At 39.8% G+C, this 26,690-nt stretch overlaps 1 protein-coding gene across 1 annotated transcript in view; it reads right to left on the minus strand.

The window, feature by feature from the left end:
* Positions 1–9,138, minus strand: part of CNOT6 (CCR4-NOT transcription complex subunit 6) — a 24,775-nt gene extending 15,637 nt beyond the window's left edge. Inside the window, exons 1-6 of the mRNA XM_015427039.1 lie at positions 9,027–9,138; positions 6,493–6,679; positions 4,026–4,111; positions 2,959–3,063; positions 2,806–2,874; positions 1,541–1,698 (exon numbers count right to left, since the gene is read on the minus strand). Of these exons, the coding sequence (XP_015282525.1) occupies positions 1,541–1,698; positions 2,806–2,874; positions 2,959–3,063; positions 4,026–4,111; positions 6,493–6,679; positions 9,027–9,138 (717 nt within the window). The remainder of the gene's footprint in view (positions 1–1,540; positions 1,699–2,805; positions 2,875–2,958; positions 3,064–4,025; positions 4,112–6,492; positions 6,680–9,026) is intronic.
* Between the last annotated feature and the right edge of the window lie 17,552 nt (positions 9,139–26,690).

Here is a 26,690-nt window from a genome sequence, read left to right on the forward strand (position 1 = left end):
GAAGGCCTGAGGTAAACTCCCCTCAACCGAAAGCAAAACAAATATTTTTAAACTGTTTTTGAAGAAGAAACAAACAAAAAATAAAGTAAGAGAAGTTTGGAAATAATTCCTAAGAGCTGTGAGGTGAGCTAACAGCGAACCGATCAGACCGACGAAGAAGATGTCTACTCAACACGGCGGTAAGAAAGGAACTGGCGGGATGTCCGCGCCCACCCCTCTGGGCATGCGCGGTGGGGTTCCTGCACATGCCCAAGGGACTGGGCGTGAAAATCCGTTAAAAGAGCTTGCTACAGCACCGATCGATCCAGTGTGTGCGCACTAGATCCCATGGGTGTGAAGCACAGAGACCACGTCAAAGATCATGAACTCAGGCCACTAAGTGATCCAACAGGGAGTCCCCCTTCACCCTGATCCAAATATGGCAAACAAGTAAAGGCAGCAGATCTGCACAGTAATAATGACTGACTAAAACAAATCCATCAGCTACCAGTTTGAAGTGGGCTTCATCAGTTCTGTTCCCTTTAATTTACAGATCATCAATAGAAGCAGAAGCCTGACCAACAAGATTAGAAGGTAAGCAGATCCAACTGCCTCACTTAATTATAAAGTTAATTTTCTGGGAATTTTTTTTACAGTGTCTTCCTATGGAGCTGCTGGTTTTTCCCTGCATGTTATTTTGCAACTATTTTTACTTTCTGTCCTTTCAGTAGTTGACATAGTATCAAAACCATGGTACAGGAAAGGACAGAAAGTATTTAAATACACTCTATATATTATCAGGATTTTGGCAGCCAAGAACCTTGCAAAAGTCATCAGAATCTGAAGGACAACTCTCCAGGAGACACAAGACCAGTTTGCAGAAAGAAAGGGGAAGAGATTCCCATAACTAGGCAAAAGCATCAAGTCAGAATGGTCCATATTTCAGACATGAATGGAAAAGAGGTAGTGAAGACAACACAGGGAAGGGAAGGACAAAAAAAGATACCTGTAGATGGATTCTATTGTTCTTTAAAATACACTTAGTTTTAATCAACTGTTGATCATCTCTAGCTATCAAGCAATGACAGGCTGTAATGTTACACACAGGAAACAGAATTGCCATGGCTATCAAGGTATATATCAGCCATCATGGCTGACCCCAATTCCAGCTTTCTGTAGCAAGGCCCTTGTATACCCTGGCAAAGAAACTTTGTAACTCTTCACTGTATCTTCTGGTCTGGCACATGGCTTATAGCCATGTAACCCACCTTTCTCACCGGCAAGAAATCAAGTGAATTGCATAAGAGTGATCAATTAAGAAAGGCAAGCACAGAAATCACTACTATTGCTGGTAGGAGGGCAGATTATCCAAATTTGCTCTTTTTTTGTTTTATTGGACTATATTATTAGAAAGCAATACTCAGAGCAGTAGATGACAACTAGGTTTTGCAAATGCACCGGCATAAGATCATGCTTTGCAATGTCTTAGACACTGAAAAATATGATTTAACACATTTTAAAATGCATGTGTACAGGCAAAAGGAACAAAATCATTCCTTACCTGAAGGCTTATGATGTCAGCATTGCAGCTTAAGATTTCCTGCATAATAGCCTTTTTCCTGTATTCCCAGTTCAACGCCCATGACGGGCAATAGCCATATAGCTGCCGAGTAGCGTATTTATCACAGAGGACGTTGTAACACATGACAGAAAACAGAGCTGCCAAACAAGAGTTTTATTTATACACAGAAGTTGTCCAATGTGTAACATACCGCACTGACCCTTTCAAACACCCATCAGTTTTAGGTTTTGCATACTTTAACTTGAATATATAGCAGCATGGCTGATCCAACAAAACAGCATCATTCTTACATTTTTTTAAATCCTGCCCTTCCTCCAAGGAGCTCAGAGAGTCTGGCTGAGGTTGCTCACTGGGGCTTTGTGCTGGAGTGAGGATTTGAACTCAGATTTCATCAGTCCAGCATTTTATTCACGCCACCCTACTGGCTCTCACTATGTTCTCTACACACAATGTCCACTCAACAGCTATGCTTGGACATCCAGCATGCACCAAGTGAAAAAAAAAATGCTGGTACGATCTGTTAAGTAATGAGGTGCAGACAAGAGAGACAACTGCAATGTGTAAATCCTGGTCTCGTAAAGTCAACAGCAAATGCAACAACAAAAACTAGCTCATTTTAAGAATTTACCTAGCCCCTCCACTCCCAAAGATTAAAGTAATCCTTAAACTTCTTTGGAGCTCTTACTGAATTTCAAGTGGTACAATTACGTGAGAGTAAGTTCCACTGAAATCAGTGTAGCTTATTTCCAAGGAAACTCTTAGAGGGTCAGGCTATTAAATGATGACCTGATGCTGCATGAGGTCCCATTTCTGACCTATTATAACTACCCCCAAAGAGATTCAGGTTGGGTAGCTGTGTTGGTCTGAAGCAGCAGAACAAAGTTTGAGTCCACTTCTTCAAATATAGTGTATCTGAAGTCTGTATATGAAGAAGTGTGCTTGCACACCAAAGCTTATACCTTGAATAAAATTTTGTTGGTCTTAAAGGTGCCACTGGTCTCAAACTTTGTCCCCAAAGATGCAAGCATTTTCTGCCAAACTACCTACATACAAGCATAATATTAAAGTATGTTTATATTTAAAATGAAACTTTAAACTTCAATTGCTTTCAGGGCAATCCAATGAGTATGTATACTGAGAAGAACTTTTTTAAAAAGAAGGTATTCTCTCACTGCAAGGGAAACAAGTTCCTGAAAAAGAATGGGAAAGTTCTTTGGTTTGAGAGGATAAACCTTAAAAGCTACCTGTTGGTCTTGTTCGATCTGGTTCTTGCAACATAATCCAAGATCTGGGAGGTGGTTGTTCTGTTGAAACTATTGAGGAAGAAAAAAATAAACATGAGACGGTAATATTTATTCTAAATGTTGAAATTAAGTGGTTAAAAAGTCTTCACTTACTTCTTTTTGCAGTACCTGCCAAGTTATCGAGCAAATAATTCAGTAGCCTTCTTGTTCCATCTGGTTCCTGATAGAGATTTAGAATATCCTGTGTAAGTGGGTTTCCTGTAAAAGTGCAAGGGGGGGGGAATGAAACTTCAGGAACATAGATCTAGGTTTGTTGTAAAAGCTAACATATGGGAAGCTTAACTTAGAGCTTAGGAACCAGAACTAAAACTATTATTGAAAAGCTAAGACTTCATTAAATTATGAAACAACATTCCTTTGGGCTGGGGGAGACGGAAAGAAATTCAAATCAATAACAGGCGAGAAATGGATTTAGTCAAGTCAGTTCAGCTTCCTATAAGAAGAAAATTAAATTAACGAAGGAAACATTTTCTATGACATAGATGCTATGGACCATGTGCATAAGGATGAGCATGATGCAGCCCTTTCCCAGTCCCCAGGCTGCCCCCCCCCTTCATCAGTCCTTGGGAGATCTTTAGAACTCTGGTGCTGGAGAAGTTGCAGAATTTTCATGGACTAAAGTCACATGTCAGGGGGGGCTACACTGAGAAGGTGAAACCAAATGAAATCACCCTTCCCTTCCATCAGCAGCACTTCCACTGAAGCAGAAAATGTCACTAACACAGAAGTAATGGCAGCCTGGTTCCGGAGCCTCACTGTACTGTTTTTGGCATGTTGTTTTCTAATTTTATAATCCAGTTGTATTATACTGTTGGTTGCATGCATTACTGCTTTGGCTACATTAATTTCAATTTGAGTAACCTGCTTTGAGTCTCCGTGAGGAAAGGCAGACTACAAATGAAGGAAATAAAGTATATACCCCATTCCCACAACCTTCAGCAGCAGCATTCAGAATTCTCAGAGTTTACTGAAGGAAGGCGGTAAGGGGACTGCATCCGCACACATCCTTACAAGCTGCTCCACAGGATATGAGACAAAATGCAGCCTAGGTCATAAAGTGATTACTGCTGGCAGCCAACATGGTAAAGTGATTACTGATGAAGAACGCAATCAAATAAAGACACATACAAAAGGCAAAGGAAAAAAAATTAACTGCATACCTTTCAAACCCAATGTCTGTAACTGAAACAGTTTTCCCAGTTCAAATGGTAGAACTCGTAACAGGTTGTTATTTAAATGGAGTTCCCTATTAGGCAAAAGTCACATGAAGACAAAAGTAGTAAAATAGTTAATTATTTAAAACTAAAAGTGTTTAACTACAGATGAGAAATTCTACTAAAACACGTTTTAAAAAAGGATGGAAGACTGGCCAGCAAGAATTACTGAATTTGAAATTAGGATTGCAGAATCTGACAATATTAATTTTTATGAATTAATACACACTAAATAGCAAGTCTTCTAAACATAATCTTGTTCAAGCATTAAGTAAAATGAAACCCCCCTCAGCAATGAAGCAACAACAGTTCCAACATCTTGAATCTACATCGATCAAAACAACATAATGAGCCAATATGCAATACTTTTTAAAATAGCACCACAACCAATTTATTTATAACATTTATTAACCACCTTTCCACCTTACAGGAACTCAAGCCAACTTATAATATAAATAATAAAACACAATAAAATATATAAAATACATAAAACAACTAATTTAAAATCAATAATTTAAAGTCATTAGTAGGTGGAAGAACCAAAATTCATACTGATATAAGCAAGATGACAGGCCTATTTGCCACATCTGGTCTTCTCTGCTCATAAGTATGTTTAAAAAACTTTTCTGTACATCAGCATACTTCAGCTTTTTTTTAAACACAATTAATTGCACAACCAGCAAAATTATAAGAACTATCGGAAATGTTAAGAAGCTATTTATTGAGGCAATTTTTTTTTAGCTTAACTTAGTTCTGGCCTATTAATTATTATAGAATTCTGTATTTTATTGAATTACCTTAAGAGTGCTGAGTCAGTTTTTAAAAATAATTCATGTTAAGGTCTCCCAATAGCCCGTTCTAGGTTCATAGGTACCTATCAAACTGCTTATACTGATCATTCTGTTGGAATATGTATGTAACAAATGCTCTAATCCATAGGAATACTGTAGTGATTGCAAAGTTAAGTGTTAGTGATTGCAGTCATTTTGTTATGATCTATTAATTCGTTCTATTAATTTATTTGTTCCATTGCCTTCCTTATTGTTCCTTTGTTATGCCAATAAAGGTCTATGTATGTATGTGAGTTAGTGATTGCAGTCATTTTTCTTCTTTATTAGTTTCTATATCCAGCACCTTTCCATTGCCATTATCAGGGCAGAAGTTTTGTGCACCTTATACACATAAGAGAATCTCACATCTGTTCCCAGGTAACAGAGATCCACGATCCAAGGATTAGGCTGTTAATTTTCAAGAACCCAATGGACTATATCAGTCATCAAAAATCTCTAATGAAATGGTCACATTTAAATATATTAGGCCCATTTCAGATATAATTCCTGGCTGGATCCTGATGTTTGGCTGTGCATCTCACTTTTAAAAAGCCTCGCATGCCATTTCAGTGGTCAAAGTTAAAGGGGGATCTCAACCCTTTCCTCAGGTTCCTGGGCTGAACCAGCAGCAAAAGATCATACTGTGACAAGGTGGGACAGACATAGTTCTTCAGAGACAAAGGAAACAGATGAATAGCACTGCTCAGTCAGAAAGAGAAGGAAAAACAGAGGGAAAATCTTGCCTCTGAAGGAGGGAAATGGGCAAGGTCGTCTTAATCAGAAACAAGGCCTTTTCAGAAGAGATGCAAAACAGTGTAACACTTGGCCCAAAACACTTCCTTTGCTGAGCTTCAGGCACCAGGTAAAGGTAACCCCGTCTGACTGCTTTTCACAGGTGATTTTCTACTGCTACTGCCAAGTCAGGCATTTTTTTTAAAAAAAAATTATGGTGATTTAAAAATTATAATGTACTTATTTCACTGTGTAATTATCAGCTCCCTTGGACATTCCTTGAAACTGAAATGTGGGGTATAAACAAAATAAATGACATGATTTTATGAAAAGACACCAATGGATGGTATCTACAAATGACTGTTCACCCCAAAAGCCAATGAAATATTTTAGAGTAAGTTTCACTCAAACTCAAAAAAGCACCAGTCATCCAGCTACAGACCACTGGCACAGAACTGACTAATAATCCAAGGGGATACACGAAGCAAGTTCAGTGCTTGAGGCACAATACTCCATCTTTCCAAAAAGTAATCTGTCATCCCAGGCAAATCTGGACAAGGACATATCTGAAACTTGTAACAAATTCAAATAGGTTCCTACTCATTGCACCCTTATAGGAGCACCATTTTTTTAAAAAAGAAACCTCTGTGATTTGGAGCACAGAGTATAAGCAATTCAGAATTTCCAAGGCACTAGAAGTCAAGATTATAATGCAAAGTGGAAACAAATCAAACATTAGTTCAAAATTAGCAGAAGCTGACAGGAGCTAGCTTTCTGCTGAAGTGAGGTATATAAGCTTACAATTTCACTGTTCACATTAGACCCTCAAGTGATATATTCATATTTTATACCTGAGTGACACCATGTTTCCGAGCTCTGCTGGTAAACTGCGGATTTTATTAGAGGACAGGTCCAAATACACTAGATTGTGAAGCTTGGCAATGTCTGAAGGAATACGGGATAAGGAGTTGTCACTGAGATGCAATGCTGTCAAGTGGGTCAGTGACCACAAGGATGAACTTAGACTTCTTACTTTCCCTGGAAAACAAATAAGAATACAGATAATTTATATTCAATCACACACAAATTCAAGTACATCTGCAAATGTAAGTAAAAAGACACCATTTAAAATGATCTCTTCCTTCACCCAATATCTTTCACTTATCTGAAGAAGTTAGCAGTGACTTGTGAAAGGTCATATCCTGCCACAAACATTGTTAGTCTTTAAGGAGCTACTGCACTCTTGCTCTTTTCTACTGCTACAGACAGACTAAGACAGCGACTCATCTTAAACTTTCACTTCAAATTTCAAAAAGTAAACTATGTCCTATTATTTCTGTTTCACACAGCAACCAAACCTCTTTGTACTTCAACATTTTAACTTCTCACATCTATTTTGGGCACAATTAAATCCTTCCTCATAAGAGAGCAGAAACCACAGAAAGAAAAAGATCAAGAATACAATCTCATATGGTAGCTAATCTGATAGTTATCTATCTCGAATTGCCCTCTTGAGGATATTACTACTACTTCTGATCAAAACCCTGGGGGTGATCTTACGAAGAAGAAATAAGTTGTGATAATGGATAAACTTTGTCACTTGACTATAAGAGTATATTCTGATTACAATAAAGATTCATTTTCAAGATACAATCATTGTGCCTAATATCAGTCATGGAACAGAGCACACAAGGGTGGCAACCCTGAATTTAATCCTGAGTAGCATCCATGATTTTGTCTAAGTGTATGTTGACCCATTTTGGGGGGGAGGGGGGGAATGGAGACAGTGAATCATCCAGAAAATCCAAGACAGACCTATTTTGAAAGACGAAACTTGACAAAAATGGAGAGTATTTAAAATAAATTGGAAGGAAGAATCACTAAGGTAACATTTCTTCAGGATGCATAGAGGTTATTTGAAGCCATTATAATACAGGATCAGAAATAATGTATGCCAGAAATTGGAAAAGGCAGAAACAATTCCAATAGAATACAGCTTGGATGATAGGGAGATTGTAAAGCAGCCAAAGGAATCTTATGTGCCACTCTTCACTGTGTAAGGTTTTGAACACATACCCACATTAGAACCATGAGGACAGGTGAAGATCAAGTTCTAAGACAAACTGACAAACCAGTCCCCAGGTCCAAATGGCATGTACCCAAGAGTTCTTAAGTAACTTAAATATAAAGATGTGGATTTTATATCAAAAATATGGAGCTTGTCACTAAAATTGGCCTCCTTATCTGGAAGATAAATATCATACCAACACATTTTAAAAACAATATACAGAAAAGAGCGAGGAAGTTACAGAGCAACGCTTGTCCTAAGTAAATTCATAGAATGTACCATTAACGCTAAGAGTATTAAACATAAGAGCAAACACAAAACCTGCGGTCATGCTATCCACATTTTGCTCTGCTTAGAAAAAGAGGAGCCCTTGTGAGATTAAATAAAGTACAGATCTTTAAAATATCTATACCACACCTTATTTACTTCAGCTCAAGGCAGCTGCAACAACCAATGCAACACTAGTTGTGAGGGCACAAAAACAACACAACTGTCCATTGATGAGATAAAATGCATGGTTAAAATGCAAAATGTTTGGCACATTCTGTACAATTGCCAGGAGACTAAGCAAGAAATCTTACTTGAAGACTCAAATTCTAGAAGTGTATGAATTATTAGGAGAGTTTCCTCATGAGATGAAAAGTGAATATCCACGACTTCTGTTTCGATGCCCTGTATATTAGAAGTCATAATCCAGTATGCCATAGCTCCACCCAGCCCTGCTCCCTGTGCAGATTACTTGTTTACACACATTCCAGCAAAGAAGCAGCAGGAAACTTGGATGGAGACACTGGAAGTGCACCCACACTGCAAGTGGACCCTAACAGGCTCTAGAACCACCTAAACACATGTAAGGAAGAAGAGATGAATAAAGGGCTCTACTGGGAATTCTCTGTCTGTAGTTAGTGCACTCACAGTGCACCAGATCATACATATACTTAACACAATAAAAAACTGGTATCATATAGTTCACCTCAAAAGTCAGATCCCCCCCCCCCATCTCAGGTTAATTGCACCACATTACAGAGTCTAAAATTCATGTGAAAACGCTAGATCTCTTCTTCAACCATGTTGTTTTTCCAGGATATTTTATATGTCCTTCATCATAAAGTAACATCTGAAAGCATGTATTAAGGAAGTCTGCTGAAACTAACCATATATGGCTCCAGTCAATGTCTAGACGGAAGACCTCCAGTGTGTATTATACATGAAAGGTGGAAACAACTGCAATAAACTAATCTCACATTTTAAGCAAAAATCAAATGAAAAAAACTTTTTATCCATTGTGTCCTATACAACAGGTATTCCTCCACCTACCAGTTATTTCCAACTCTGCCCAGTGTGATTTTTTCCCATTGGCTGCTTCTTCTGAGGACATAATTGTGTACATCCTCCGTGGATCGGTGGGATCGTACTTTTCTTTGGCCATTCCTGTCAGCAATAAAGGGGAAAAACTGTTATCCAAACAAAGACAAAAAACTCCCCAGAAACTCCCCCCCCCCTTCTCACAGGTCAGAAGTCCTCCAGTAAGGCAATTATTGCTATTTACACCTCAACAAAACAGCATTCTCATCTTAATTGGTTTGTTTCACCTTCCACAAAACCCTCTTTGCAAATGAATATTCATCTTATAACAGAGGTGTTGAACTCATTTGTTACAAGGGCCAGATCTAACATAAATGACACTTTGTTGGGCTGGGCCATCCGTACTATAAAATGTAACATGAGATACCAGAAATATAAACTTTATGTGATTTCAGATGCAATAGCAGGTGAATGACAACAGCAGGCTTGATTGGATTAGGTGTGGAGATACCAGCACTGGTAATGAGACAGGAAACCTAGGTCTCAATTCAGTCCAGGGGGATGCAAAGAATAAATGGACGTAAGTCTGACATTAGAAACCACAACAATCAAAAACCAGCAGGGGGAACATTTAACCTTCCAGAATGTTGCTGACCTAAGACTAGCAGTCCTCTTACAAAGGAATTTCAAAGTAAGATTAGAAATACAGACTGCTGAATTGCAACTGATAATGAAGTTCAATGCATCTTCCAGGGCTGAATTGAGACCTAGGTTTCCTGTCTCATTACCAACGCCTGCATCTGAAATCACTGCACTGCATCTGAAATCACTGCACTTTCCAAGATATAAGGACCAATGGACTCATATTCTAGCTGTATCTGAATAAGTGAGCAGTGACTCACAAAACCTCATGCCCTGCCACAAATTTTGTTAGGTGCTATTAGACTCTTGTTCCTTTCCACTAATAAAGCTTGCAAACTGTACTTAGGTTTCTTTTTTCTTCTTCATCTGCTTAAACTAGAGAGGGGGATCTCTCCAAGTGAAATAATGTGTTGATTTCAGACTGGGCAAAATCCATTCAAGAGTTGGTGATGATAATGAAACAGTTGAAAAAGCAAAGGGGGAGTGAAGAAAGGGAGCCAGCAAGGTGGGAGGGGAGAAAGGGAAACGTGCTGAACTGGAACATATGGAACCATGAATGTATTTTAAATACTTAGCCAGCTACTTCCATTATTAAACAATGGAATCAAATGGAACTGAGTTATTAAACAATGGAAACCAATCCAAGTAATCAGGGTCTTTTTGAAAGAAAATGAAATCCCAGATAGGTGCAAAGAAATCTAGTCTTATAAAAAAAACTTTTCAGAATAAACCAAAATAATTTCCTTCTAATTCTTTCTCTTATCCCAATGTGCCCCTTCCTTTAACCCACATACACCTGTGTATGTGTGTATGTGTGAGAAACAGAGACAGAGAGATATCAAGTCTCAAAGAAAACAGCAGAGCACAGTTATCTCAATGTAAATTGTGCTTGTCAGAAGAATCCGTCTACCTACCTACCCTCCCTCCTTCTGGAGAAGTAGTGTAGGAAAGCTGATACCTGAAATAAAACATTGCTGATCTTAAATGAGCCACGGGACTCAGACTTTGCTCTCTCTCTCTTGGGTTGGACTCTCACTCTTTGCCTCCCCCTCCCTTCCTCCCAAGGGAGGGGCCCTCAGCCAATGGAGGGAGGGGAGGCTTGGCTTCAAGAGGAAACTGGATAATCATATGGAGTAGAAGTCCATCAGTGGCTATTAGCCACAAGATATAGATAGGAACTCTCAGTCTGGGGCAAGTGATGCTCTGTATTCTTGGTGCAGTAGAAGGGCTTCTAGTGTCCTGGCCCCCCTGATGGACCTCCTGATGGCACCTGGTATTTTTGGCCACTGTGTGACAGAGTGTTGGACTGGATGGGCCATTGGTCCGATCCAACATTGGCTTCTCTTATGTTCTTATGGAAGCAGGAAGGAGGCTTGGAAGGAAGCAGGAAACAGCAGAGGGAGCTTGCCGAAAGCGAGCTGCGATGCAGCAGCAGCCCCAAAGAACGAAGCAAAACGGATCCAGTTGCTCACAGGCCGGATACGAGCCCTGCAGGGCCAGACCCAGCCCATGGGTGGCATGCTCAACACCTAATGCTAAAAACATAGAAATGAAATACTGTGGCCCTAACACAAGTAATCCCAAAACCTTTGTGACACACACACAAAATCACAACCATGTACATATATGATTCTAGGTTCTGCATGGTGTGTAACCTGCTACTGGCACTAAATAAATGATTATTAAAAGTATAATCCTGATCAAGATGCAGCAATGTGTAAAAACAAGACAATTTAGAAATAAACAGTTTATTTAACAGTACTCAGTCAATGAATTGTTTCTTAGAATGCATATAAAGTATATGTTCTTTTTTATTTCATACTATATCATCAGAGTTAAGGCTACTAAGCTGGCCAGAATGGGCAGAAATGTCTCAGCTGCATATATTGCTTACAGAGATATACAGTTGGTTCAGTCCTTTACCTTAATTTTGTTTTTAATACAATCCTTTACAGCTTGTGACCCATGAAGGTGAATACAGCCTATTAGCCATATATTGTGCCAATAGGGTTTCATAAACTAGCTGGTTTTGAAACCTGGGCTAGGTTGTCACTGAACTAGTGCCTGGAGGCAGTTTTGGAGTAGATGCAGGCTAATAAACTGAGACTGAATCTCAACAAGACAGAGCTGCTACTGGGGAGCAGAAGTGCTGATTCAGGATGTAAGATGTCACCTATAAGAATGCAAAAGATAAGTGAAACCATGTCGGATCAGGCCAATGGCCCATCCAGTCCAACACTCTGGGTGCGTTCAGACGGGGCGTTTCTGCCGGCATAAACTGCGCTGGTTGGAATCGGTGCAGTTTATGCCAGCAGAAACGCGATCACACTTACCCTCCATTTTGCGGATCCCTCCGGTGGACGCCCGTTCACACGCTGCAGGCGTCGGCGTTGTTTTTTTTTTTAAGGACAGTTTGAGCATGCGTATAGGCAGCCATTCAGAGAATGGCGATTTTTGCGCATGCTCAAACCCCCCACCCCATTACATTTAAACTTTAAAGGTAAGGACTTACCTTTAACGTTTAAAGCCCAACCTGGCCTCCCTGTAGTCCCGGACTGCTCTGGGAAGTTAAAGTAAGGGTACTTTTTTATTCTTAACAAACGCTCGGGGCGAAGCTTCGCCCGAGCGCATATCGCTTCTTTTTTTAAAAAAAAAAATGGCGGGGGAAAGCCGGAAGCCTCAGGCTTCCGACGGAAGTGGCTGTACAACGTTTGGAGAGCGATCAGACGCCGGGGTGCACCGTTTTCAACCGTTGCACTCAGTTTACCACCACTTGGGACCTAGTGGCAGAGTGCAACGGTTTAAAGGGATTTACAATGGTTAGGGACGGGAGGCAGATGTTTGCCGTGTGAACGCCCGTAAGTACACCGGTTGTAACCGGCACCCTAACCATTGTAAATCCCCCGTCTGAACGCACCCTCTGTGTCACACAGTGGCCAAAAACCAAGTTCCATCAAGAGATCCTCCAGCAGGACCAGAACTCCAGAAGTCCTCCCACTGTTGCCCCCCCAGCACCAAGAATACAGAGCATCACTGCCCGAGACTTAGTGTTCCATCTATAAACGTAAAGGTTTCCCTTGCTCGAAAGCTAGTTGAACTAGGGGGCGGGGCTCATCTCCATTTCCAAGCAGAAGAGCCAGTGCTGTCTGACTAAATGCCAAGGCACACAGAACGCTATTACCTTTCCACCGAAGCGGTACCTATTTATCTACTTGCAATTTCTTGCTTTCGAACTGCTAGGTTGCCATGAGTTCCATCTATATGTTGTGGCTGATAGCCACTGACGGACCTTTGCTCCATATGTTTATCCAATCCCCTCTTGAAGCTGTGTATAAGCTGTTCTGGATAGGCTGCACATGCCTGGAAGGAACAGGTGCTCTTGGACCCAGGCCTGCCACCAGATAAGCAGGTGGCAGCCATGGCCAGGAGTGACTTTTACCAGCTTCAACTGGTTAGCCAACTGCAGCCTTTCCTAAGGATAAAACATCTGGCCACTGTGGTGCATGGCCTGGTTACATACAGAGTAGACTATTGCAATATGCTCTATGTGGGGATGTAACTGGAATGGGTAATAGGGACCATATCACTCCAGTCTTGGCCATATACACTAGCTCCCAACCTGTTTCCAGGCATAACTGAAGGTACTGGCGATGACCTGTAAAGCCCTTTATGATTTGAGACCAACATACCTGAAGGACCACCTACTCTCTTATGAAGCTACCTGACTACTGTGATCATCTTTCAAGGCCCTGATTCAGTTGCCCCCACATTCTGAGATCAAGTGGGCGCCAACCTGGGAGAGGGTCTTCTCGATCAAGCAAAGTTATGGGGGGGGGGAGCTAACACAGCTCCACCAATACCTCAACACACAAATTAATGCACAGATTGTTTTAAATTAAAAGAATTTTGTCAAGACAGTCTATAAAAGTGCACAATGTCAAGTTGCTCACCTGTAATCAGAGACAGGTGGAGGAGGGTTTTTTAACCACTGGAACTAAAAAAGCTGAAACCCTCCATCCTGTCATCCCCCTTAATTTACAAACCTGCTATCTATAGTTGCTTATATTGATTTTTTATTAAGTATAAAAACAGCAGAGTGTTTCAGCAGACACTGCAGCCCCCAATGCTCCTCAGTGAGGACATTTTGGATTACTGGGGGGGGGGGGGAAAAAAGTAAGAAAGTCACTCTCCATGGATTGAAATCCTTTGTCTATGTAAATGCTCCACTGGATCCAACCAGTACCTGAAGTCTCTAAGTGATCCTATAGCATGTTGCGAAAGCTTAATATCTTACAAATGCACTTCCTACTTTAATTCAAACACCTAGGGATACAGAATTTTTAAAAGACTCCAGTAGCTACTGCTTGTATATGCAGATTTTCATTTTCTTCATTTCATTTAGGGGTGAAATCTCAAATGCCTAGCAGAATCACTTATTTTCTTAAACACTCCACAGCAAAGAAAAAATTATCATTTGTATAATCAAATCACCTCTTTTTATATATCATAAAAACTGATCTTAAGAGTCTTCATGTGACAATATTTTCTTTATTTTAGATATTACAAAATAGCTTGTACATTAAAATACCAATTAAAAGATAAAACTGTTGATTTCCAACTGCTCCTTATAATTAGTTCTGTGTTGTGCTACCAAAGTTAGTTTAGAAGAAGTAGTGGAGAATCAAACCTGGTTCTCCTAGATCAGAGTACGTGCTCCTAACCACTACACCAAGCTGGCTCTTTAAAAAAAAAAAAAAATTTACAACTTCTAATGGAAACCAGTATTGAGATATTTACTACAACCTTTTTTCTTATAAGATGCAGTAATACGCCTCCAAGAACTGTTCTTGAGTTATTTATTGGAAAGGCAATTTTTCCTCTAACATAAATGGTTCTCTTTGTAAAAAAGGAACATATGCGGTGCAATGTCAGATTGGGAATACATAACAACCTCATCCACAACACTTCAGAATGTGACAGCAGCAGATCTACAGACAATACAAAAGAGTGTGTGCTAGTTAGTTTCTAAAGTTTGTATTTAATGCCTTTTACTCCCCAATACATTTACACTGGCTTGGCTCCAGCCAGCTTTTTTTTTTTTGCGCAGTCTTGCCAAATTCTCCTCTTTACTGCAGCTCTCATCCCACATGGCTTCTCTCCATGTAAGAGGTCCCATGATCCCCAACATAGCCTTTTTCAGTGGTTAAAAGGGATCCCTTCTCCCCTTTTCACCAGCAGAAATGCTGGTTGAATCTAACCCATTGCAACAAGTTATCAGTATCACATTTCAATGGGAAATGCCTAAAATTGACCACTATTTCTTCTTGTAAAATAAAACAAACCCAACCCTGTGGAATCAAATGCATCTTTCTTTTAATTTTGTAAGTATTCCTAGCCTCCAATTTAAAATGCTAATACTGTTCAGAATGTATAGCTATTCTAAAGCATTGTCTTTGTAATATTAAATACCATTAAGGCCTAGCTTGCCATCACCATATTTTTAGAGGGCTAAACAATGGGATACTGAAAGGTTGTTCCACCTTGACCTGGATAGCCCAGGCAAGCCCAATCTCAGATCTCGGAAGCTAAGCAGGGTGGACTCTGGCAAGTACTTGGATGGGAGACCTCCTTGAAATACCAGAGGTGGGAGGCAGGGGCAGGCTTTATTCAGCCACCTCTCTGAATATCCTCCAGGCCACCAGTAGGAGTCACTTACTGGAGATCGCCATGATTTCCAGGTGCACACACAGTCAGTCACCAGAGGTCGCCATGACTTCCAGGTGCACTCACACACATGCACATATTAAAAAAAATTAAGAAAGGCTATTTCAATGGGAATTTATTTGAGAGAAGAGGCATTATGTAAAAAATCCTAGGAACTAGAAAAAAATTCTGTCTGGCTTTTACCTAAAAAGACAACCTTAGCTACACAGGATTCCACAGTCCTGCTTCCATAACAGTAAGTTATATGAAGCATCCTGCAAATGTAGTCTATGTTAAAAAGCCATTGGTAACTGATATACCTGTCCTTCACAATGTTCTCAAAATTGTTAAGTTACTTTCATACTACCAGGAAAATATGAATGTCCACATGCAATCTACAGCACCCTAATACAGAAGCCCCAAACCAGAACAGTCAGGGCTTCAGCACCAAGGAAGTAAATACTCATATGGGACAGAACATCAACCCACAGAAACACCACTGTCCCATCACATGTAGGAAACCAGTCATACATTGTATGGATAATTTTCAGTAGGCAAACTATGTGACCCAAGATATCAATTTCAGTTCATGGTATCTGCTTTAAGCAGTTTAATACATAATATTAATGCATAAGTTTAATTTATAAAAATTTATAAAAAATAAGTTTAATTTATAAAAAACCTGCAGTGTTCAACAGTGCCAGAGCCGGTTCAATATTCAAACTCCAGCCTTAAATACAGATCCCATCTAACCTTATAGTATGCATGCATCTTCGGGCACAGCTAAATATGACAGTGGTATGGCTCAACAGAAGTCAAATTGAACTCTTATTAGGTGTTTATGTGCATGTGGGGTGGATGGGTAGAGAATAAGTAGTGACAACACAAGGGAGCTGAACTCTTTCTTTACCCCTTTGCTGAACTCTTAAAACAAAGAAAACAAGAGAGTGTGGAGACAGAGATCTGTCCTTGGACTGTATTAAGAGATGGCTTCTTTTGTCTCCTGAAGTAAGGCAGAATCAAGTTATATGCTAAGGAATTTTATTACTCATTTTTCAGTCAATATCGCTCTCAAGCCACATTTCTTAATCTTTAAATGTCAATGAAATATTTTGGGACTAAAAATGAAAATTGATCATAAAAATCTGAATCAAAATCACTATGCATAAAAATTCTTACATACTGAATTACCTTGGCTGCAACTTCATATGATTAAATCCCACAGATGGGCTGTGTGCCATCATATCTAACTCCACTGTAGTGAAAACATTCTGAATGGCCTGTGTGCATATTTTTGTATTTTTAAATGCTTTATTCAAAAAATAATCTGGACAATAGTAATATATACTATTTTTATTATTGCCAATAATATTTGCTGTAAATTTTATGCCATTTTGAAGTAAATTACAATTAAGATACTTGAAAGGTGCCTAACTTTGAGAAAACTGATATTGCCTTATTCCTTTTCAACCAGTTAACAGATGTGCCTTGATAGAAGCACTCCAGTTCTACTACGCAATAAGTCACACATGCATCTTCACAGTTATGGTTCATAGTATAAGCCACTAGATCTTGACAGATCAAATACTACAAACAGAACTTTCATATCATGTCACTTCAAACAATTCTTCTATAGCTGCTTTCCCCAGAAACTACTTCACACATTACATGCTTCTACATATGTCCCAAAGATCAACCACAGTTTCATATAATTCCAAAGTCTATACTTTTCAATGAGTTCAGTTCACATGTTCTGTCATTTTATCAAGTACTGAGTCAGCAACTGACATTAAATATACAAGCATGGTTTCAGTAGCATTAAAACTTCAAGCGCTGACTGGCAGTCTTACAAAATATTTTTATTCCATGGTACATGTTTCAGTGTCAGACTCTGTTTGTCAATGGAAAACAAAATTACAGACCTATCATAAGAACCCTCCACCTAGTCCCATATCCTGACTGCCTAGTCCCACGTTCAGTTTGCAACAGTGGGAGACTCCAAGCTCCTGAGCAGCTCTCAAGCTGGTCATGAAGGCAACTCTGTTTGCCCCCACACCACACATACTATGTTTTGTTTACACCTGTAAAATAGTGTGCAATACTGTTCTATAATAAAAGCTGAAAAACATTCTGCTCAACAGCTCCTGGTTTAGTAAATGTCTCTGGCATTTATTTTTTTTAAAGAACACTATACATTTCATGAGACAGAGACCTCTATCAGCTGTACGAAGAAGTCACCAAAGTGAGAGATTTTAGACCCAGAGAGACCTTCACTACAAAGGTGGAAAACATTTTTCTTTATTTAAAACTGTTGCGTTGCCTTTGTTCTAGACTCAGTTATTGAAAACTACTTATGAATTCATTAACACTGCGGCATTAAAATAGCAAAAATAAAAAGTCCATCAGTCAAAAACAAAATTCGAGCTACAGTATCAGTTACACATCAAACAGCAGCACAGTTTGAACAGAAAGGTTAAGCTTGGATACATGGGAGAGACTTAGCCCAGCACCTAAAGCTCTATAGATGGGGTGCAACACAAAGACAACCTTATTTCCAGTAGACTTCCACCCACCTAACTTCCAAGGAGACGTCACAAGGGCTTTCAGTGTCAATCTCATCCTTTTCCTTCCAGTATCTGGGTTCCAGATTGTTTAGAGCCTTAAAAGATTAAGGCCAGCATTTTCAATTGTGCCTCGAAACAAACAAAATAACCACCAATACACTGTATTGTAAACCACCAATACACTGTATTCTAAACCAGCTGAATTCTACCTAACCATGGGTATGTGCCAAGAGCATCTATTTCCCAGAGATGTCACACTTGGTATATCAGTATTTTTAACCATGCCCCAAACTACAGCCATCACTTACAGGGCCCTCGAGCAATAAAGGAACTAAGAGCAACTCCAAACTTGAGGAGGAACACAGTTTCATTTGGCAGCAACTGTACAGCATCTCCATGTTCAGTTAAATTATTTGCCATAATTTCACCCTCTTCAATTCATTAGTCCCCATCCCATTAACTCCAGGTTGGTAGCCAGGATATTCACGAACTCCCCGTGATAAGAAAAGCTGGTTATTCATATATAGATCCAATGGCTTTCCTAGTGTCAAAGGGAGCTGGGGGGGAGGTGGCAAACAAGAGCCACACATAACTTCATAGCGTAAACTGCACAAAGCACTAGCTCCCCACCACTACCCCTTCTGGACTTGATTTGTCAAGCTAGAGTGAAACCACTGCAACACAGTGCCTCCATTTCCTAACCCTGCTGGCGCTCTAGAAAGATAACCATGATTGACAGTACTGAAAATAGTTCCCAGGGTGTTTTTTTTTGGGGGGGGGGAATCAACATTCCCTTCATTTACTACAGGTTGTCTTTAAGAACACCAGGATGATTCTAGATGTAAAACTGAGTCAGAGGTCAAAATGAAATGGATTTTAATAATCTGCTTCAAAAAGAAACAAATGGAACTGAAGCACCCATTACCTATTTGAGTGTTTTGCCCAAGGAGATGTTACAAATAGTGTTTTTCAAAGCAGCCCGCAACTATCAACCCACAAACCTCTCAAGGAAGCTTCCAATATACAACATTATATAAAAAAGATAAAATATCAAACCCAATTAAACAAACATCATCAACAAAAAAGCCACTTACGAGTCCCAATAAAAAGAGCAGATAAAAACGATTAAATTCAAAATTCGGTGACATAACAGTATCAGTTTTAAGCCTGGACATACCATTAGATTCCAGGGAAGTTTTTAAAGGCGCAAACTCGCAGCTGCCTCATTCTAGGAAGCTAGGACCATTTACTCTTAATTCCCAGATTCAACTGGCAGTTCTCCCTTAGTTAAATGTAACTTGCCAAAATAGTCAAGCATACAGATAGAATGGCATACCTCTCCAAGCATTCTGTCAGCATCCTCAGTTTCTAACAGTTTAAAATGATCCAACCCCCAAGGGACAAGATGGCCCTAAAGCCTCCATGGGCTTGCAGAGAGCCACATTCACCGTTAATCAAGAGCCACTTGACTACTGTATGCCCTGTGCGCCAACCCAAAAACATACATGCAATAATGTAAGATATAACTGTTAATAACCACAATCCTAATTACTAGAGTATGTCTGCATATGTAGGACTGCCTTTCCCCACAACTGAATGACAGCAAGCCTTTGTGTATCTGGAGTGCTTTCCTGCTCTCTGCCTTTCCTTCTTCTCCTCAGCATGAGGCCCAACAGCTCAGGAAAGAGAGTGAGACTGCCAAAGCAACTGGAGGTCAGCAATGGAAAATGGCCAGCTTCCTTTATTCCTGGATGGCTGCCATGGCGATGGTGGATCCAGCTTGCTGTTCTCCCAGCAGCCACCTGGGTGGTGGGACAAGAGTACAAAGGCTGCAGAGGAGGGTGGTGGCAGAGAAAACAGGTCATTTACTTCCATCCTTGGCATGAGGCCTGCAGCTCAGGAAGACTCACAACTTACCCATTCTCCAGTCCTCCCCCCCCCCAGTGGCAGCTGTTTCAAGGTGTGACTCACCACTCCTACTGGGCAATAGCCTTGCCCACTTTCTAGGGGCACATGGAAGGTGCTCAATGGGGAATGATGCTCAGAAGGCCCAACAGGAGTGGTGATTACACCTTGAAACAGCTGCCACTGGGGGGACTGGAGAATCACTTAGTGTCACTGCTCTATGCTTTTATAGAAATTTCTGAGCAAAACATTAACTGAGCCCTAAAGCACATATTACAGAAACTCTCTAAACTGTAGGAACGGGTATGCTAGTAAATATAAAATAGCTCTAAAATATTCATCTGTCACGGAGGCTATCATGATTGAGCTAGGGCTGTTTCAACAAATATTACCTTTCAGTTTTGTGTCCTAATCTTGGAGTTTGTTCAAATTGTTCTGACTCAAGCAGATATGATTTTTTGATGAGAAGTTATTCTGTGCAAAGGACAGCTCATTCAAAATAATTCCAGCCTCCAAAATCATCCAACTTGAGAAATAAATGTCAATAAGATATTTAACATCCACTGACGTAATGGATTTCAGTACTAATGTGCCATTTTAAAATTATCTTATATTTGTTTCTTTGATGATAAACAGAGCCACATAAAAGTACTAACTTTAAATTAGCTCTGTGCAAACCCAAAACTGCATGTGCAGAATGACACTGTAACTCTGGAAATTCTGCACTTTCAATTACTGAATGAGCATGAGAGAATCCTCTGGGTATATGAATATTCCTCAGTCTTATCATTTTGCAAACCACAATTATCAGTGATAATTGTACACTTACCAACTATAGTGCAGTGCACTACTTCAAACTAGACTTTTCTTCTTCGAGCTTAATTCCCTATCAATTGACTAAAAGGCTTCCAAATTCACACAATATTTACCGGTAAAAGTGTGCCAGAGAAATAAGGAAATTTCACACAGCTGTGGATTTAGCACCCCCTGCCATCAGATTTGCAGTGCTCCCAGTCAAATCCACATTGGAAGCCACATATGGCTGACCACTAGGAGAGCTGCAAAACAGATTAAGAAAAAGAACGGAAAATCCAGTTAGACTAGCATTCCTATTTTGAGTAAAAGGAGAAGTAGCAAATAAGCCAAAAACTAGATGACTTAAATGCTTATTTGCATTAACATTTATCAAGAGAAGATCTGAAGCTTTTATTTCTGAAAGCTTTTAGTTCTAAAGCACTTGTAATACTTCGCTATCATAGTGAAGAAAGGTATGCATGTTGGCAGACTGATCTTAGACTGAAGGATGGTCATCTTCAGCTTGTTCTCCTCCCTCCCATAAAATCCTCTTTGAAACCAAGAAAACTGATTTCCACAGCTGCGGGTCTACCAGACTAAAAACCACATGCATCAGGGGATGCATTGGGGGAGTGAAAGTGGCAAATTCACCATTTCCTCCATCTCCTGACAGCTTATTTGTAAAGATGGTAGTAGTAGGAAGGGAGATCTCACTCACTTCCCTTGTTCAATTCAGCCCAACCTGTGTGGATATTAGTCTCTGCAAATCCAGTAGTTCCAAAAATAAGCTTTCCTGTAGTTGGGAAGACTGCTTGGTGGAGGGGAACAAAAGAGATTAGCAGTCCTTACACCCACAGACCTCTGCATCCAAGATCACCAGCTCTCAGGTTTTCAAGAACTGAAGATTCTATCCCTAAGTTGTTGTTGTTGTTCAGTCGCACAGTCGAGTCCGACTCTTCGCGACCCCATGGACCAGCTCCCGCCAGGCTCCCTAGCTCCCTAAGTTAGTTTCAAGCATAAAGAAAGCTACTAAGACAAGCCTATTGATATGGTTCGTATCATATTCAATTACTTATCTTATTTTCAGTTCTTAATCAGAGCTCAAGTACAGCTTAATGTTCTGAACCCCATACTTCAACCTTTTACTACACATTGAATTCACAGCTGCAAGTAGATGGTTCCATTAGTCTAGAGATAAGTGACTACCTCAGAATAGATGTGCATCTTATCAGAGACAATTACAAAATAGAATAATACACAGGATTAGAATGTGAAGCCCACCTGGATTTTTTCCTCAAATTTTCCAATGGAAAAGTTAGAAAAGTAAGTAACATTGAGAAAAACACCTTTATGAAATACTTTCTGAATGAGTGAAATGCTTTCAGACAAACCTTCATTCTCTCCAAGTGCACAGAAAAAACTTTTTTACATAAAACAACAATTAACAATTAATTCTACTGTATACTAGACATAAACAAATTTTAACTATATGTTCATGTAATGTAACTAATTTTGTCTCGTTAACTTGCTATAATATTCAATGTTGTAAAGTTTAACTTAATATTCAAATACAGTGCTAGTCCTATTATGACTGTATTAATTAATTTCTGTCTTAAATAATGTTCACTTTTACAAAAAACTTTTTCAACGTATTTTTTCTTTCTGTGCGATGGCAGAAAATAAGGTATATGTGCTAATGTAACACAAACTGCAGCAGTTTCTAGCTCTCTCTGGTATTCCATATATCAGCAGCTTTGCTCATAAATATGCCAAAGAGAACAATTTCATATTTTAGTAATAAACAATGTTATTAAGCAACAACATAAGTTACAGTTTGATGAGTCATTAACTACTGCATAAATTTAAATTCAAAATTTCTAGAAATCTTACATTTCTAGCTGGGATGCAGGGAACTGAAGAGGAAAGGAGAAGTTAAAGATGGCTGACACATTGTGTGAGAAGAGGGGGTAACTATATGTGACACAGCAACAAGTTGAGAAGGAAATGTAATGTTCCATTTCAGCAACCTGCTGGGATGTTGAAGAACATGAAAGCTGATCATCAAGAAATCGGGAGGCAACAATCAGACAGGAAAAAGTCTGGGTGAATATATTTTGCAGTTACAATCCAAGTAGGAGCTGAAGCCAAGAAATCAAAATATCAAGAGTGAGAAAAGTATTCGGACAACAGGATCAGAGCTATATTGTTTTGCTTACACCTCTCTCATGACAACATGTTGCAGTAAAATTTTAACTCCTCAGCATTGCTTGCTTAAAAAAGCAAGCCCAAATCCAGATTGTAAATCATTCTGTGTTAATATTCAAGAAGTTCTTTTCATACTTATTCACTCAATTTGAAAATAGATTTAAAAAGACAGTGGTTATTAATTCTGCCCTATCCCTATTGAAATGCACATAGTACCTGCTAAAACAGAATTTCCAGCCTCACAGATGGTATAATAGCCATCTTGGGACTATCTATGAACTCTAGAAGCTTTCTGCAGAATAGACATATAACTGAAGCGTAATACACTATCTTAATTTATAGGGAAAAATATGCTGTGTGGTAAGCTGTATTTAACTAATACAGTTCAACACAACCTAATATTCCCTTCAACTACCCTGCTGTGTTTCAAATGCAAATTTGCATCTGGAGACAGGCATGGTAAAAGTTGAGAATAGAGTGTGCACTGCCTCAATTAACTTTCAGCTAAAGCTAAATTTCAGTCCTCAAGGCTCAACTCCCTTGAATCTTTGGGATACTTATCAATCTACATAGTTACAGGCAGTAAGGATCAAGATGGCGAATTTGGGCTTTTCCCTTCACTGTCTTGGAAATGGGGTACAAGCTGGCAAAACAAGTCTTAAAGCAAAGGTTGATGGATACTGAGCAGCAGGAAGACTTAAGAGAGGTCACCAACTTCCGTGTCTTTGGAAAACTCTAGATATCTAGTTTCCCCAGCTGCTCATTTCTCCCAATTGGCGACTTTCAGTCACAGGAAAACATTTTCCTTTGCTAGATATCAAGCACTCCCTTCTACAGTTATGGATGGGCAATGCAAAAAGATTCCAAAGGCAGACTGGTTATGCCCCTGTGGTTCGGGGAGATTGAAGCTACTGTACATGCTCTACTTTGTTGCCCTTTATACCAAGAGGTTCCTTCTAAGTTTATCCTTCGCTTGCTTCGTAGGTATCCCAGGTAGATCAGATTCGGTGTATGCTCAAATGCTATTTATAGATGAAAAACCACTGGTTTCAGCACATACGACAACGTTCTGTGCAGCAGTTTGTAACATTTATCAGACACTGATGGCTTGAGTTTTTACATAAAATTATTAAAATTCTATAATCTGTTTATCTAATTTTATCTATAATTCTATTTAATTCGTACTTCCCTTGAATTATAAGCTAATTTATGTGTGGGAGTTAATTTTTTATTATTCCTCTTACCCGTTATGGTGGTTGGAAATTTTGCTGAGATTTGTGCTAATCTATGACCGGATTAAAAGACTTTGACTTTAATCTAAAATTCAAACAATTGGGGAAAAATTAAACCATTAGCACAGACCATAAGCAGAGGTACAACCTAACCACAAAAATATAGTACTGAAGAAGTTCGGCAGTGACACAATGGTGTACAGCTGAGTAACTGTACAACATGGGCATGGATCAGTCAGTTCAACATAACAGTCTTCACTGAAACTTTCTCCAGCATCAGTTCCTTCATAAGTAGCTTCTGTGATACATGGATACTGAATAAATAAAGTATTTTTTTTAAAGTAGCTTCTGTGATACATGGAATGCAGACAGAACAAACCCATTTTACTGCGTATATGAAAGCACTGAACAGTCAGTTGTATGCATTCACTCTACAAAAATCAGAACTGGCTAATTTAATATGACCTCTTTTTTGCCGTCAAGTCACAATTTATGGCAACCCTGTCGGGTTTTCAAGGCAAGAGGTTTATCATTGCCTGCCTCTGCATCATGACCTTGGTAGTTCTTAGAAGGCTCCCATCCAAATACCAGCCAGGGCTGACCATGCTTAGCTTCCCAAGATCAGACAAGATCAGGCTAACCTTGGCTATTTAATGATTTAGTTTGATTCCCCCCCCCCCAACTACTCTCCAGGAGCTGCGGTGGCTCAAGTGGTTAAGACGGTGAACTGCAGGCTGTGGAAGGTCAGTAGTTCAGCAGTTCGAGACCCGAGTTGCCGCAAGACGGAGTGAGCTCCCGTCTCTAGTTCTAGCTCCTGCCAACCTAGCAGTTCGAAAGCAAGAAATTGCAAGTAGATAAATAGGTACCACTTCGGTGGGAAGGTAACAGCGTTCCGTGCACCTTGGTGTTTAGTCATGCCGGCCACATGACCACGGAAATGTCTTCAGACAGCGCTGGCTCTTTGGCTTTGAAACGGAGATGAGCACCGCAACCCCAGAGTCGGACTCGACTGGCTTTCGAGCAAGGGAACCTTTACCTTTAACTACTCTCCACAGTAATGAAGACCATTGCAGACATCCCATACTAATTTTAGTTCCTATTTAGCTTTGGGTTTCTAATATTTGGAGCCATCCATGCTGTCAACACAATCTCATCATCATTATGTACTATGCTTGCCTCTTCTGGGGCGGGGGGCATCGAGTCACAGCTAACATAGCAACCCCAGATAGTGCTCAAGGCAAGAGACATTCAGAGGTGGTTTAACATTGCCTGCATCTGCATCATCATGGCCCTAATATTCTTTGGAGGTCTCCCATTCAATACTAGCAGAGTGGATCCTGATTAGCTTCTAAGATCTGACAATCTGTGCTACCCAGGTCAGGGATAATACAAGACATGCCTCTTCATACAAAGCATGTAACCTCCATTTAAAAAAGTCAGTCACATTGCACACAGCACCCTGACACAGTTTAGATGTACGATTTCCATTAGTTTAGGAATATAGCAACTGTGCATGGTAAACAGTTGAATGGCATACAGATGACTGTGTATCTTTTTTGTTTTGGCCATTATAGTGCTGTTATTGTATGTCACCAGCTGGGGAAATAACTCAACATGTAACCGGCTGGTGCTTCTGCAGGCAGTTGGCCCTTCATGGCCCAGGCAGTGCAAGCAGGCAGGAACTCAAGACTGGCAGTTTTGATAGTGCTTGCAGGCCTATCTGTTCTGTATGTGGTAGCTTTTAAGTCAAAAGTTAGAAATAAACATTTTCAACAACTGAGCTCTTTACAGCAGAGAGTGCACTCCACAGCTCACAGAAATGTCTTCCACCACTAACTACACTATGCTATTTGTCTTCACTCACAGATACAGACGATTGTGCCTTAAAGTTGACAACTTCTGTCCTGAATGATGCTTACCTTCCTCCCTGAAGGCAACATACAGAAGCCTTCTCAAACTTAAAATACAAAGCCTTCTAGTTACTGGTTTGGCTAGGCTTTTCTCCCCCCTCCCCCCGAGGTTCTGGTCTAACAGTTTCTTCAACTGAGCTCTTTTCTGTTCTACCTCATTAACAAATTTTGATCCAATGTTCTGGCTTGAACATAGCTTTACATTTAACTGGGGAAGTAACAATTCTTTCTCTGCATGTAGCGTGCAAGACCCAATGCACAAGCCAATCCTGCCACCGTTAGGCACGCGAATGACCTTACTCTTTGTTCATCCTGCACCTTTTATCACCCACTAATCGAGAGGAAAACATTCACACAGTGGGGATTCAACTTTGCTTTCAGTGCAAGTGAGATGATAACCAAAAAGACCATTATTTACAAGGCTGACATGTTTCTTGTTTTTGTGTCCCCCCCCCCACATTATTTTCTTACTTTCTGGGGGGGTGGGGTGGACTACTTAAAAACCCTGACAATAAATACATACTACAGTATGCCCAGCAGTCATGCTCTTACAAGACTACTGAGCTAAAACACAGGTTCTGTTCAGACAGATCAAGAGCGTTCCATACCAGTTTCTGGTAGTCTCTCTAAATCACTGATCTGTGATGAGCTACTTATACAATAGTTCTTGCAGGAAAGACAAAGTTCTTGAGTATCAAGTGAGATTTAAAAAAAAATTAA

Source organism: Gekko japonicus, unplaced genomic scaffold, assembly GCF_001447785.1.
Source record: "Gekko japonicus isolate JY-2015 unplaced genomic scaffold, Gekko_japonicus_V1.1 scaffold374, whole genome shotgun sequence".
Classification (NCBI taxonomy): domain Eukaryota; kingdom Metazoa; phylum Chordata; class Lepidosauria; order Squamata; family Gekkonidae; genus Gekko; species Gekko japonicus.